The sequence below is a fragment of the Pteropus alecto genome, unplaced genomic scaffold (genome assembly GCF_000325575.1).
Source record: "Pteropus alecto unplaced genomic scaffold, ASM32557v1 scaffold7, whole genome shotgun sequence".
Lineage (NCBI taxonomy): Eukaryota > Metazoa > Chordata > Mammalia > Chiroptera > Pteropodidae > Pteropus > Pteropus alecto.
In genome coordinates this window covers 32,047,309-32,062,412 of record NW_006494614.1, presented here as the reverse complement: position 1 = coordinate 32,062,412, position 15,104 = coordinate 32,047,309, and the positions used below count along the sequence as shown (strand labels likewise).

At 32.6% G+C, this 15,104-nt stretch overlaps 1 protein-coding gene across 1 annotated transcript; it reads left to right on the top strand.

Moving 5' to 3' along the window:
• Nucleotides 1-1,845: 1,845 nt before the first annotated feature.
• On the top strand, nucleotides 1,846-8,917 carry HMGN5 (high mobility group nucleosome binding domain 5). The gene is given in 5 exon segments (XM_025042820.1): nucleotides 1,846-1,881; nucleotides 6,681-6,832; nucleotides 6,834-6,934; nucleotides 8,347-8,468; nucleotides 8,471-8,917. Coding segments are annotated over 5 exon segments (858 nt in total).
• The last annotated feature ends 6,187 nt before the right edge of the window (nucleotides 8,918-15,104 follow it).

Here is a 15,104-nt window from a genome sequence, read left to right as displayed (position 1 = left end):
TCTTTAGACCCAGGAGAGACTCTAACAATTAAAAATTGCTCTTTAATAATTTGATCGCTACCAGACTTCTATGTTGATATAATAGAAAAATTAAGTAGCTGTTTCCCCCACAATGTGGAGACATAATCTCTAGGTCAGTTAATTCAGTACATGTCATTAATATGCCTGTGCTCATGGACTAATATTGCAGAGAGGGAATTCATTGTTGGAAAGTTCTTACCACTAATTCCTGTGGTTTGGGATGAACACATTTAGATCCCAAGAGTAAATAAATAGATGGACTTAAAAAGCATAATTTTTTGTTAATTTTTTCCTAACCATAAATTCTGAAATGGCCAGAAAATTCCTGTAGAGTTCTAAATTCTATCATCAGCCTAATTAACATTTCTCCATTTTCTTTACAAACAGTAATAATTTATGTATTCTTGTGGTGAAGTACAAGTTAATTCTGTAGGAAAACTTTCTTTGATAATTTACCATATAGAATTTTTTTCATTGAGTGACTCTTTCTACTCTAAAAATTATAATCATCTACTCATGAAAATTATTGTTGTGGATTATTCCATATAATGTGTTTCTATATCAAATCCACTAAAGGTTAATATAGTTAATTAAATTACTAGAAATAAATGAAGTCTTATCAATAAAAGGATCCAAGAGACAATTCTGAGGGAAATAGGTAGCATAGAAAATTTATATTTATTTAATTTGTAAATTACAAGATTGTTTGACATTAATTATTTAAATAACATCTAGTAGACAAAAGGCAATTACAATTTAAAACTAAATGATACTTTTACCATCTGAATGGGATATTTTCTTAACAATAAAATGTCTTTACTTCTCCTAACTCTACAGGTTGAATTATTTATTCATACGATCACAAATATTTACAAGTGCCTCTTCGTGCCATTAAATTAGACATTTTTAGGGGCACAATTCTAATATTCTAGCTGGAGAAGCATGACAGAGATGGATAAAAATATCTATAAAAAGTATATTCATAATAGTCTAATACCTTTGCACAGTGCTTGATAAGTCTCAAGACACTTTTGTCAATATAATTATTTTATGTGATAGTTGCAGGAAGTAATTATCAATGGATAAATGTTTGATAATAGTAAAGAAATGCCATGATTCAGAAGAGAATTTATTGCCAAATCAGCGATATTGGCAAAAGGTGCTCTGAGCTGAAGGAAAGGATATATCACAGATTGGAGAAGTAAGTGGAGTCAACTGGTTTGTGGAAGGAAATTTGTGTTTAGACACGGAGAGATAGAGCTGACAATGGTGGCTTTAAAAACATGCAATAGGAAACATCCAGTGAGTAATAATAGGTATTCATAAAATAAAGAGATGAGCAAAGGGGAAAGAACACGAATAAGCAACTCACAAAGAAGACACTCAAATGGCCAAGAACACACTGTTTTTTCCAAAGAAGAAAATAAAAGATCTAGGAGACTGATGAAAATATAGACACAAAACAGGAAACAACTTAGGCTCAGATATGTAGTTTTTTGAAGTCATCCAAATAGGAGGGGCATTCATAGAAATCCATCCAAACAGGTCTGTAATGGTAACAATTGAAATAATAAACTACAATAGACATTGTAACAATGGCGAATGCACTGTTATAATGGCCATTGTAAATCGTCCAACAATAATTTAGCAATGGTAATTTTGCCAATAGATTGATAAACCAAGTGATTAGGTAAAAGCTGGGAAAAGGGTCAGTTGCAAGAGGAAGAAAGTAGATGTGATAATTTATTCAAATAATTGCAGCTAAAGAAGAATCCAGAAAATTAAAGGGAAATACTGTTTTGCCAACATTTTAAAGCTAAAACCATGTCCATGTCGGATGAGACATGGAGAAAACTGAAGGTAAATATTACCCCCCAAAATTAAAAAATTTGAATTTTTGGAGGACAGTCAATGGACAAGATCAACAAGGCAACTTTCCACTTTTCTGTGGCCAGAGGTGGCTGCTATGAATAAATAAAAATTACCTTAAACCCTACCTTAGCAGAGTGTAGATGGTTAGAAAAACATCTGTAAAGGAATGTTGTTGATTAATATACCTACTTTAGATTTGAATTCCATGTTTGTTGTAAAATACTTTTCTTTTTTTTTCATTAAAAAAATAGTTGGAGCTACAAAATTGCATGAATTTTCCAAGAAAGAGAGGAGAGATAAAGGAGAATCAAAATTGAATTTTGTAGAGAAATGGAAGAAAGAGATGGCAGTGAAAGAAACAGGAAAAGATTTGAATTAGTTAGCAGGAAAGGGTAGGAGAGGAGTAGTGTAGCAAAACACAAAAAACAAAAACCCAAAAACAAAACCAAGAGCTTCAGTGTTTGCAAACAGCAAACACATGAGTGCAGAATGGCCAGAAAGAGAAATATGTGACTAAGCACACTTGTAGGTAATCTCAGAAATGGCTGACTGACTTGAGTCAATATTTCTTACTTTTTTCAGTTTCAGTTTCTGAAAGCACTGGGATATATGAAATCGATTTAAAATGTGTAAAATGTTGTTATGATCTCTTAATTTTCAGAATTAACTTTGTCTCACAAAATTAGGACAGACAAATTCTCAAAGATTTATAAAAATTAGCAATAAAGAAAGATACAGGAAAGGGTTCATATTCAATGGCTATAATACTGTTGTTTCATAAGCAAATTGATGAAGCTCATTTCTAGAACTGTATGAACTTTTATTTGAATGTACTTTAGCTTATTTAACCCTACAAAAAAAAATGACATTATTAAAACAAAGATATTGGCATAATAGTTTGCTCTGATTATCAGTCTGAAAGCTGAATCCAGAATAGGGGAAGGGAATTTACTGTTAAATTTCTAATTACCTTACATTGACAAAACTCCATTTATTATTGCATTTAAAATTCATGCAGTACTCAAGTTCTCTCAAAAATATTTTAGTCACTGCAACATTAATATTGTAGAAATTCTAGTACTTTCTCAAATACTTTAAAATTTGTCCTTTTACTTTTTAAAATTTGTTAAATGAATGCTGTATAAAATATCTATAAAACCCACATCTAAACTTAATACGATAGAGTAGTATAATTTTTACTAAGAAATCTAGGTATACCTTCTGCCTGTGGCAGTTTTTTACCAGCTTTTTTACCTGAAGATTGCACCAGGCTCAAAGAGCATGACAGCTGTTTATTTAGTAGGTCTATTTTTTACTGAAGAAACCAAACCAATTTTAAAAGATAGAAGAAAACATTGGCATTTACATTGCTTTTGGAACTTTAGAGGACTATTCACAGTCTTAGTCATATCTTTATTATAATTATGAACTGTACTTTAAGAGAGAAAACTGTCTATGTATGGATTTAGGACTGTCAGTAAACATCACTTAGTATTTGGGGAAAAAGGCACAGAATATTCTCAACAATCTCTTTACTTCTAGGTAGAAAATAGCCTACTGCAATAAAATAAGAAGTTTCCTCAATATTCATCTTCCCAGATTTCTTAAAATTTGTCATGTCAACTTAATGTGATGTGTAAAATATGTACTTTTGACACTTGAATAATTTTTGCTTTTAAAAACATTGCAAACTTTCTTAGAGAATACCAGTGAGTATGTTGAGGAAAAGGTATATTTTTAAAAGCTGAGTATTATCACAGGAAGAATGGTAAAGCAAAACTCTCTAGTTCCCACCAACTCTGTATTACAGAGTTAAAAAATCATGGACCACAGATCTCTAACAACTTTTGAAAATGTAATCATTTCTATAATTCCCTTGGGGAAATTCACATTATTTTATGTTAGAATTACTTTTTCTATTTCTTTGGTTCAATTTCTTTCAAATTGGAAAAATCTCTATAGATAGCTGTTTTGCTGAGAATTACGTGAATTACAATATGCAATGCATCTAGAATAGTGCCTGGCACATGTAAACATCATATTGGTGATTTTTGTCTATATAAGATTCTTAAGGGAAAGGACTTTATTTTACATATTACTGTGTTCCTGAATCTAGAACAGTACTTAATACCAAAGTACATGAATTGGACCTAGAAAAACTTATGCTTTTCTTGTGTTGCTTCATTCACAGGTATTATAATGTATGGTCAAAAACTCAAAATGGCAATCATTTAATTAAGAGTATTAGTGAGGACTCTTTCACTTAACTAAATCATCCAGGAGATTGTTCAAGTCTCTTAGCAGGCCCAAGGGTAGTTTACTTGTATGTAAAATGATTTGGTTGGATTAGATAATCTATAATGTTTTTCTCAGCTCCGCATTTGCTTTGAGATGTGAATTGTACTTTCAGAGGGATGTTTTTAATGAAGACTGAGGACTAACTAAAAATTTCTCTTATAAAGAGTCTGCAGACTGCAAGGATATGTACTATGTCTACCATCTCAATTTTTCTGTGACTTTAACATTTCCTGTAGAGTATTAGTTCATCTTTAGGCCTTGATTTATAGAGATCTCATTCTTTCATATCAGAAAAGTTCAGGCAACTGCCATAAAGAAGTGACAAACTTTGTGTGGTAGGGTCTCACTCTTACCTCCATGGTTCTAGGAATCTGTGGCCTTTTGATTCATCTTTAGTGACTCTGAATTTCCTGTGAGCCTTAATGGGCTTTAGAAAGATATTGGTGTCATATGCAAGTTGGCCTTAAGGATAACAACAAGCTGATGATTTCCCAGAAGTGCAATCACACCCTAATTTCTTGGTACACTTATAATTTCAGTTAAAGAAGATTCTATTTTTCATTATGATCTAGTATAATATGTCTTTCTGAAAGCTTCAGTAAGATAGTAAAAAAAATGCAACAACTGAGAATTTTGAGATTAAAAGATGAATAAAGGTATTAGAGTCCTTTAAATTTTTAAAATCAATTTGAAAGACCCTAAGCAAAAACAATCTATAAATTAAATTCTGTGTATCTCCATAATCTTACATGATGCTTCTCTAACCCAAATTTGTTTCTAAAAATAAATTGGACAAAAAAAGATAGCTTATTAGCTAAAATAAGGAGTCAGTAAACCATAGCCTGTGGATCATGTACAGCCTATCACATGTTTTTCTAAATAAAGTTTCATTGAAACACAATCATATATTGTCTATGGATTTTTTTTTTTTTTTGCCTTCAATGGCAGCACTGGATGGTTGCCCACAAATCTAAAATATTTGCTATAGAGCCCACAAAATTTAAAATATTTACTCTGGGGCCCTTTATAGAAAAAGTTTGCTGATCCCTAGGCTCAGAACTCTGCTTTCGTTTTATGACATGAATCTGAGGACTTAGTGTTACATCCAGAAGTAGATACAAAATCCCAGGGTACCTTATCTCTTTCAAAGCTGTTAAAATTATTAACATTATTTTAAACCGCCAATAAAAGAAATGCTAACTTTTCTGTTTTTAATTCCAATTTGTAAATAAAATGTAGTCAAATCCTATTCATAACAAGCAGTGCATCAATTAAGATATGAATGGTTTAGTCAAAATCCAATCCTGGAAAACTGATGTGATAGTATTTTAAAGTATTGTTTTGCTACTTTTCTTCAATATTTCTTTTTCCTCCATGACCTTTCCCTTCACTCAGTCTACCAAGGCCTTCTATTAGATACTCAAATGCATTATTTTTATTCTTTGACCTTCTAACAGGTTTCAATCCTCATATGTTTTCTATCATAAAGGCATTGCTTTTATCCCAGTCAAGAGAGAAACCTCAGCTTGAATCTTGTTCACTCTCCTTCACCCTCACCTTCTCATACTTTAGAATATAATTCCCTCTTAATTCTGTCTGTCGGATTTTCTCAAATCAATCTCCTTTACCCTTTCACTGCCTTTGCTATAGTCAAGTTTATGGAATTATTACAATATCTTAAATTGTGACTCTGTTCCAGGCTAGGTCCATATTAAATTATCTCCTCCTAAGTTGCCAAAATTTTTTTTTCCCCAAAGCTTAGATCTAATCATTCTGTTGTCTATTTAAAATTTTCAATGGCTCCTCATTGGTTAGAGAATAAAACTCATGTTCTTTAGTGTGATATTTAAGGACTTAAAAGTTGAATCTCTGTCTGAAATGTTCTTTCATTCCTCTTCAGCTTATTAACTCATTTTTAGTCTTTAAAGACATATGTCAGACAGAAGATTTCCCAAGGAATTTTTCCTAGCCATCTTGTCCTCCTCCAAACCTAGGTTAGGCTTCCCTATTCCCTGTTCCCCTAACATCCCACATCACCCCACTTATGGCAACCCATTGCCAGGGAAGCACTCTTAGCTCCCATGTGGAGGAATGGCAGGAAACAAAGCACTCTCGGGAAGAGAGGATTTTTTCACCTCCAGCAGATTCCATGTGACAGCATTAATAGCCAATAGGCACAGTTTATAAACAGTGTAGGACATGTTCTCTGGACTTCATGACTGTTTAGAGAAGAAAGTGGGAGTGATGAGTCTGAAGTTACTCAAAGGGGAGGTGCCAGAGACCCAAATATGAACTTTGATGCTAATATGGTATCATTTGTACCTGCAAGTTAAAAGGACTTAAGGACATCCAGATTACATTTATATCTCACACCTCAGGCCTCATCTAATAATTGCTTAAATAAATTTGAATTATTGACTTACTCTCCAAGTGATTGAGCAGAGATTGCTTTGGGCTTTTTTTCTGCTGACTGTTAAGATGTCTTGTAGAGTGCTGGGACAATACCCAAAAGACAGGCTGCATGTCAAGGTGACGTGAGGCAGGCATCAAAGAGAAGATCAGCAAGACTGCCTGCTATGCCTGTGCCTGTTACGCCAGTGTTGAAGCCTAAAAGAACATCAAATCCAAGGAAAATAATAATAAACTGATATGATGGGGAAAACCACAGATACAAGTACCAAAACAATAACTGAAACCAAGCAAGTAGAGTTTGTTAAAGAAAAATACAATGAAAATGCTGCAAAAGAATGAAATTAGACTGTTGTCTATCACCACACATCAAAATTAACTCAAAATGGATTAAGGACCTCAATTTAAGACCTGAAACAATAAAATACAAAGAAGAAAACATAAGAATGAAACTCAAGGACCTTGGAATTAAAGAGGATTTTATGAATTTGACCTCAAAGGCAAGGGAAGTAAAAGCAAAACTAAATGAATGGGACTACATCAAACTAAAAGCTTGTGCGCAGCAAAGGAAACTGTCAGCATGGTAAAGAGACAAGCATCTGAATGAGAACATATATTTGCAAGCAATGCCTCCAATAAGGGCCTAATATCCAAAATATACAAAGAACTCATACAACTCAATAACAACAAAAAAGCAAGTGATCCAGTCAAAAAAATGGGCAGAAGACCTGAACAGACACTTCTCCCTAGAGGACATACAAATGGCCAACAAATATTTGAAAAGATGCTCAACATCACTAACTATTAGGGAAATGCAAATCAAAACCACAATGAGAAAGTGACAAGAATCAGAAACAAATAGAGAGCAAAACATAATATAACTATGCTAAGTGATAACGTATCAATAATGATTTAAATGGAAATGGTCTAAATACACCAATCAAAAGAATTAGATTAGCAAGGTAGATTAAAACAATAACCGCTATGGAAAACAGTATGAAGATTCCTCAAAAAATTAAGAATTGATCTACTATATGATCCAGCAATCCCTCTACTGGGTATTTACCCCCAAAACTTGAAAACTCATATCTAAAAAGATATTTACACACCGATGTTCATAGCAGCATTATTTATGGTGACTAGGATATGGAAGCAACCAAAGTGTCCTACAATAGATGATTGGCTAAAGAAGCTGTGGTACATATATACAATGGAATATTACTCAGCCATAAGAAGAGATGAAATACTGCCATTTGTGACAACATGGATGGACCTTGAGATAATCATGCTAAGTGGAATAAACCAGACAGAAAAAGTTGAAGACTACATGATATCACTTATATGTGGGATATCAACATAAAATCAGTAAAGAAATAGACAAACAAACAGAGACTCATGGACATGGACAATAGACTAGTGGTTACCAGAGGGTAGGGGGGAGTTAGGAGGGGGGAGGTAGATGGGCTAAGAGGGGTCAAATATGTGGTGACAGAGAGAAATCTAACTACGGGAGGTGAACACAAAGTGTAAATATATATATGCCTTACCATTAAAATGTACAGATAAAACTTATTGGATTTCATTAATCAAAGTCACCATAAAAAAATTATTAATTAATTTTAAAAAATCATGATTTCCACAAAAACTTATTTATAAAATGGTTCAAGAGAAATTATCTAAAGTTAGAATGCAAATAACACACACGCGCACACACACACACACACAAACGCAATAAAAATGCTGAAGATGGAGAAGCCAAAATTATAGAGGCATCAGCTCCTGAAAAAGAACCTGAGGAAATAAAAGAAATAATTGAATAAATAGCCATTGAAGAAGAGAGAGAAGAAAATAGAGAAGCAGTGGCAGCAGTAGAAGAAAAAATAAAAAGGAATATCAGAAAGAAGGAAAGAATCAAAACAAGAAAGAAGAGAAAGGAGAAGATGGAAAGGAGGATGAAGACAGAAAAAAGAAAGAGGGAGATGAAAAAGAGAAAGAATACCAAAAAGAAAACAGAGATGAAAAAGAGGGTGAAGATAGAAAGGTGAAAGGCGAACATGACAAAAAATATGAAAATGAAAAAGATAAAGGAGAAGATGAAAAACAGGAAGAAGACAGAAAAGAGAAATGTAATGGAAAAGATGGTGAAGATGGAAAAGAGGTCAAAGATGAATTATCTTGTTTTCTTGTGTCTCTAAGACTGACCTTTGACATTTATTCAATTGAATTTTTAAATGAGTCTTTATTTGTGCACATTTTTAATTCCCAAGGGATAACCACACAAATCTGTCAGAAAGGAGCCTTTTTGAAGCTTCTGTGAACAGCTACTGGGAGCAGTTGGACTCATAGACTATGTCAAGTCATCTTATTCCTTTTGGCACTGAAGGTTAGTTAGCTTTGGCTTTACAGCTTTCAGCTGCCATGATCAGAGTTAAAATAGACATGGATTGAGTGTTTTTTTATATGTAGAATGTCTCCATTTTACCATTTTACCATTTTACCATTAATTCCTTTAGCATGTCTACAGTATAGAATCATATCAAATGTCAAGTATAAATATTATGATATTAAGATAAACTATGATCAGTTTAGATCATTGTCAGATTGAAGTCTTTAATGAGAAACTGAATCTTAAAGTCAATCAATTTCATTTATTTAAAAATAAAATAATTGAACACTTATTTTGTATCATATACTTTACTAGTCAGCAGTTACACATGAATAAAGCATGCCTTTGCTTTTTATATATATGCTGCTTTAATGTGTCTTAAGCCACAGCATTCATTTATTCATTATTTTACTTAAAGTGCATGGATATTAACACATTATTGTTTCTCCATATAAACTGAAGTGCATTTTACATTGTCAGTGCATTATAGTAAGTATTTCTTTATACGGGTTTCTAAAGAATTATTTAAAAAGTTCAATGTTTTAGATTAAATTGTTCATGTTTCCAGGAAGAAAATTTGTCTCAACTGTTGACCAAGTCTAAGTAACCACTTGCAGAGTTAATAAAGAGCTTTTTTTTTTTTTTTGCCTGATATAAGTACTAAAACTAAGAATATAATTTTAAAAAAAATTTAATTTTGTGAGCTTCAGCTGTTCATGAGGTAAATTAAGCTTGTGAGAGGGCACATTAGTTTAACAAGGACAAAGCATACTAAAACGCAGAATACTTATTTTTCTAGTCTTATTCTAGATGTTATAAAATAAGAGATGTTTGTGGAAAACTTTGTAAGACACAGAGGTATCAGAGTCAATAGGAATGATGTCTCAGGCAACATATTGGAACACGGAACATGATTAAACTAAATTAAACTAAACAGGTTAATTAGAATAAATCAGAGTAAATGCTATAATTATTTATATATGTATGTATATGTCACGATTTATATACATACATAGGTATGTATAATGCTGTAATGAGAAGGAAAGAGGAAAGAAAAATTAGAAAACAGAAAGTCTGTGAATTAAAAACATGAAGTTACGCAAGTGAGCATCATATGTTTGATGATCAGTAATGAGTCTTGGACTTGAGCTGAGTGTGTGTGAAATATACAGAAAGACCAAGTTCACTTGGTAGGGAAGCTAACTTTTTCTTATAGTTCTTCTTCCTATATTTATTAAAAACCAATAGTAGGTTTTGAACAAGGATGGCTAGATGATTGTAAAGATTAGTTAAGGGAGAGAAAGTTCACAGAGTAAAATAAAATGAAAAGGAAATGTAAGCAAAACACGAAGTTAGTACACCATTGCATAATTTAGGTATGTGGTAATGTATTTCATTTAAGTTAATGGTGAACTGTCCAAATAGTGATACCATGGAGAAAACATGTATAAAGACAAATACAAATTAAAAATAAGAGAAACTTGTCATTTTGAAAATACAAAGAGAACTCCCCTGCCTTTTTATATTTCTCAGAGCATTTATCTTAAAAGAATAGGTAATTGTGAGCACTTTCTCAGCTGTTTACATGTCTATAAATCCTTTTGAAGACCAGATATGCCTTTTTGTCAGCTTTCTGACCCAAGAATGTTCTTCTCTTGAACCTGTAAGTCTTTGAAATGCAAACATCAAGGGAACTAGAACCCCTGTTTCCTAGTTTCTATTAGGAGGGTAGGACTCTAACCTGGAGTTAGGTGCCTGCCGCCTTGATCCAAATTGGAAAACTATTCTCCTGTCTTAAGAAGTTGAGAGGTCTGTTTTCCTCTAGATAAAGCTAATTAGCTAATACATGGTCACCCCAATTTCCAGGTAAAGTTAGAATGATATATGTGTGACAAAAGATATTTCAAGTCCTCTTATTTGAGGACCAGTTATTGTTTTTCTTGAAAATGTGTAAATGGGTTGTATCTACCTGGCTATATCAAAGGGTAAGATTTATTCTTGTCTTTGGAATCTCTTAGCAGATTGCCTGTGATGCGTTTCACATCTGGTTTAAAGCTTATTCAGTTAGAATAGTGATTCTTTCTCTTTCACCTTGGTGGAGGGGTTTTCTTGGTTGGGAGATTTTGTTTTTGATTATATTTCCCCAATACATGATATTGTAGACAAAGGGTAAAGGTTGAAAATGGACATTTAAAAGTTATCATTGCAGAGACAACTGAAAATGAGAACAGTAAGATAAAATGAAAACAGTTAGGGGTCAGGGTCTAAATTTTATATAGCACCAGATTTGCAAGATTAGAAGAAGCGAAGCGAATAGTGGGAATGAAATCTGTGAAATAGTAGAGCTATTTTGTGAAATAGTAGAGCTATTTTGCGTAATATCAAAGATGAGGAAGGAAGGGAAATACTTTATGACTTGAATGTTCAATATTCGAAGTCTCTCATGACATGGACAAGAGGCCTCTCTCCATCCTCTCCCTTCCTCTCAACATTCAACTCCTAGGGTAGCTAGACAGTGAGAATCTCTTTCTTTTTTTGCTGTTCATTTTAATCACATTGATGATTCCCTGCTTGGAATCCCCCCATCTCTTATCTTTCATCAAGATAAACTTTCCATAGGCCTCGAGGCTAAGCTTTGGCATTTTATCTCTTTGGAGGCCTGTCCTTCTAACTAACGTTCTGCCTGAGTGCTCCTATAATACTCTATGCTCTTTCCTTTACAGTATTTCAGTGGTTTTTGTAAAGACCTGTTTTTCATGAATACATTTATCGATATTATGTTCTCCTTGGCAGGATGTATAGAGGAGTGTCATGGTGGCTTACCTGTACATTTGCAGTAATACAAGGCCTACCATATTAAATTGTTTTTGTAATTATTTAATTAAACATGTACGTTTCAGGAGGAATCAAGAGAATGAGGCTTGTTTTGCAGAATGATTTAGTCTAAATCTGTGCTGCTAAATATGTAAACTACTAGCCACATGGGACTTAAAATGTGACTAGACCAAATTGAGATGTATTGTGTCAAATACGCATTAAATTACTGATTCCAAAAATTGTTAAATATCCCGCTAATAATTTTTATACTGACAACATGTCGATCAATATAAAATGATAAATAATATTTGAAGATGTTGGGTTAAAGAAAATAGAGTATTAAAATTCCTATTTTTACTTACAAGACAATATAAAATTAATATGTGGTTCACACAACGTTTCTGTTAAGTAGCACTAGTCAAAGTCAAAGAATTTCCAACAAGATGTCCAAATATTAAATCACTGAGATCAATGTGCTTAAGATCCAAAAAATTCTAAGATGTTTTCTGATATATCTAATTCTATAAATAGTGGCTCCTGGGTCAAAACTCAGGTTTTCATCAGAATTTTTAGAACGATAGGTCTGGACAAACAACTTGCTTCCTGGCAAAATTATATAGAAATCATTTAACAGAGTAAGCAGGCTAAACTTTTTCCTTTTAAGAGATGAGTTCCCAGCTTACTCAGTATATGGGTTCTTAAAATATCCTGGCTTCATCATTCCCATTGATCACCCCTTATGTGCCCTAAGAATATATAAAAAAGAATTAAGTTCATTCATTTACTTCATTTACAATCCATTCATTTAGGACACATACGCTGAATGTTTTTTTATGTACCAGGCACTGTTAAAAATGCAGAGAATACTACATTGAAATAAACAAATAAGGTATCTACTCTCAAACAATTTACAGTTTAAAAAGTGGAATATAAATAATAGTTAAGTAAATAAGTGAATAAATAAGGTTATTTTATATTTCTTTGAGAATTGCTTTTGGCCACAAATAACAGAATACCCAAACAACAGCAGCTTAAACTATATGGTAATTGATGTCTACTGAAAAAAAAAAGAAAGAAAGAAAAAACAGCAAAAAGCAGCATCAAGTACAGTCAGGGGATCAACAGTAATATGAGAGCTCAGGTTTTTTTCTCTTTCCCCACTGCACTCAGTGTGTTAGCTTTTAGTTCTTCTGATTTTCACCTTCAAGTGTTTAAGATGGATGTTACACCTTCAAGAATCTCATCTGAGATCAAGAGAGTTCTTTTCTTATACCTTTATCTTTCAACAGAAAGTTAAATATCTTTCCCAGGAATCTTCAGCACCCTTCCCCTTATTGAACAGAATGGGGTTACATAGACATTTTCCAGTTGCAAGGGAGTCTGGAAAAGAAAATATTTACTTTTCAGGCTCTGTAGAGGGGCCACTAAGAGAGAACTTTGCATAATAGTCATGGTTGTATTTTTCTTTCTCTTTTGATTGAATTTCAGTTAGGTCTTAAAAAGAGAATAAAACAGAGTAATGAATAAAGAGCAACTGGCATATGGGGGGAATATTTGAAGAAAATCTGAAAGGGTATATTGAACGAGATGATATTTAAGAAAAGACTTAAATAATGAGAAGGAAACAACCATATAAAAATTGAGGAAATGGAGTCCCGTCTTACTCATGGAAAAAATGTCAGGCTGATAGCAAATTCAAAACTTCTTGTTCGCAAAGAGAATTCTGTATTTTTATATACTTAGTCTCTGTATCAGTCAGGGTTTTCTAAAGAAACCAAACTGGTAGGATATAAAATTATTAATATAAAATAATTTCTTATAATAGCCTCCTCACATAACTTTTTGACAATATACTATTTCTCTTATTTCTCTAAAAGCAAGAACATTTCAAGCTTTACCAATATTTTAAAATAAATAATCTAAATAATAACCCATTTCAACAACACTCCAGCTAAGGGAAAAAAGGCAAGTGCAATGGATATTCCTAAATAAAATATTAAATTGTCATAAACTTAAAACAGAGAGTGAAGTACTTGACACTTTATAGTCAAGACATGTCGATATTTAAAGAGATGAAACATAGTAATTAGATGACAGTTTTCCATCTTCATAATGACAATGTTGCAGAAATGAATTTGGTAGGCTGAATACAAAAATATAAATGAAATGGAAAATAAGATTGAAAAGACTATCAGCTTTGCAAATTTCTGGCTAAAAAAATATCTTATTTCTTTCCATACTTTCTCCTTCCTTTTTTAGATATGCTCACCCATCTTTTTTCTATCCATGAAAAGAACCCAAACATCTACCTATAGCAAAAACATTAATAAACATGTAACCCATCAAACAAAGGTAGAAGAGAAGTAATAGATATTACAGTTCTTATAGCATAGACAGTGAGTACCAAATTTGCTGTATGATTGCTGTAGGCTGGAAAGAGTAGGTTGATCAGAAGACAAAACCAGCTATAATGAAAATAGAAAAAAGAAGTCAAATATAAAATGAAATGAAAAATATATATATACTCAAACTTGCTGAGGTATCACACCTACCCTAAATTGAGAGTTAAGAAGGGCCAGTAGTAGATGCCAGTACTGAATAATTTACACATTCCTTCAGTTTAAGTTAAAATGTTGTCTAGAACTGAGTAATCAAGATAATAAAGACCAATAGCTACAGTAGGAATTCAGATAGTTATCATACAATACTCAATTTTAATTTTAATATTTTATAGATACAGATGATATTTTATATATATTATATAAAAAATATATATGCACATATATAAAATATTGAATATATATATGTAATTTTCATTGTCGTAGGCACTGATGGGTTACAGATCCACTGATGGATTTAATACTGGTTGCAATCAAGAAGATCATAATCTATATGAAGTGTTGAGGGTAAGGAGCATAATGATGGACACTTAAACAAAAATTGCAGTGTAATTGTGACACATTCTTTAAAAGACCTATATCCAAGGTGTTAAGTTTGTGTACATAAAGGATCAGATAATATTTTACACAGCAAGTATCAATTCCATTAAAGTCTTAAAGATGATGAAGTCATTAAATATAGTATAGCTCGAGTCACTCAATGTCCATTTCCACACATTTTTCAATGTCACTTTCCCAGAATCCCTTGAGAATACATGTGACAGGAACACTATTACAGCCTATGAGACATTAGAAGTCTAATGCAGATTTATGGGAAAGTCTGCTCTCATGATTAAGGCTCTGCCCTCCTTTTCACTTTTGCTTCTTTATCTTCTGGTCTGGAATGTGGAAAAGATGGCCAA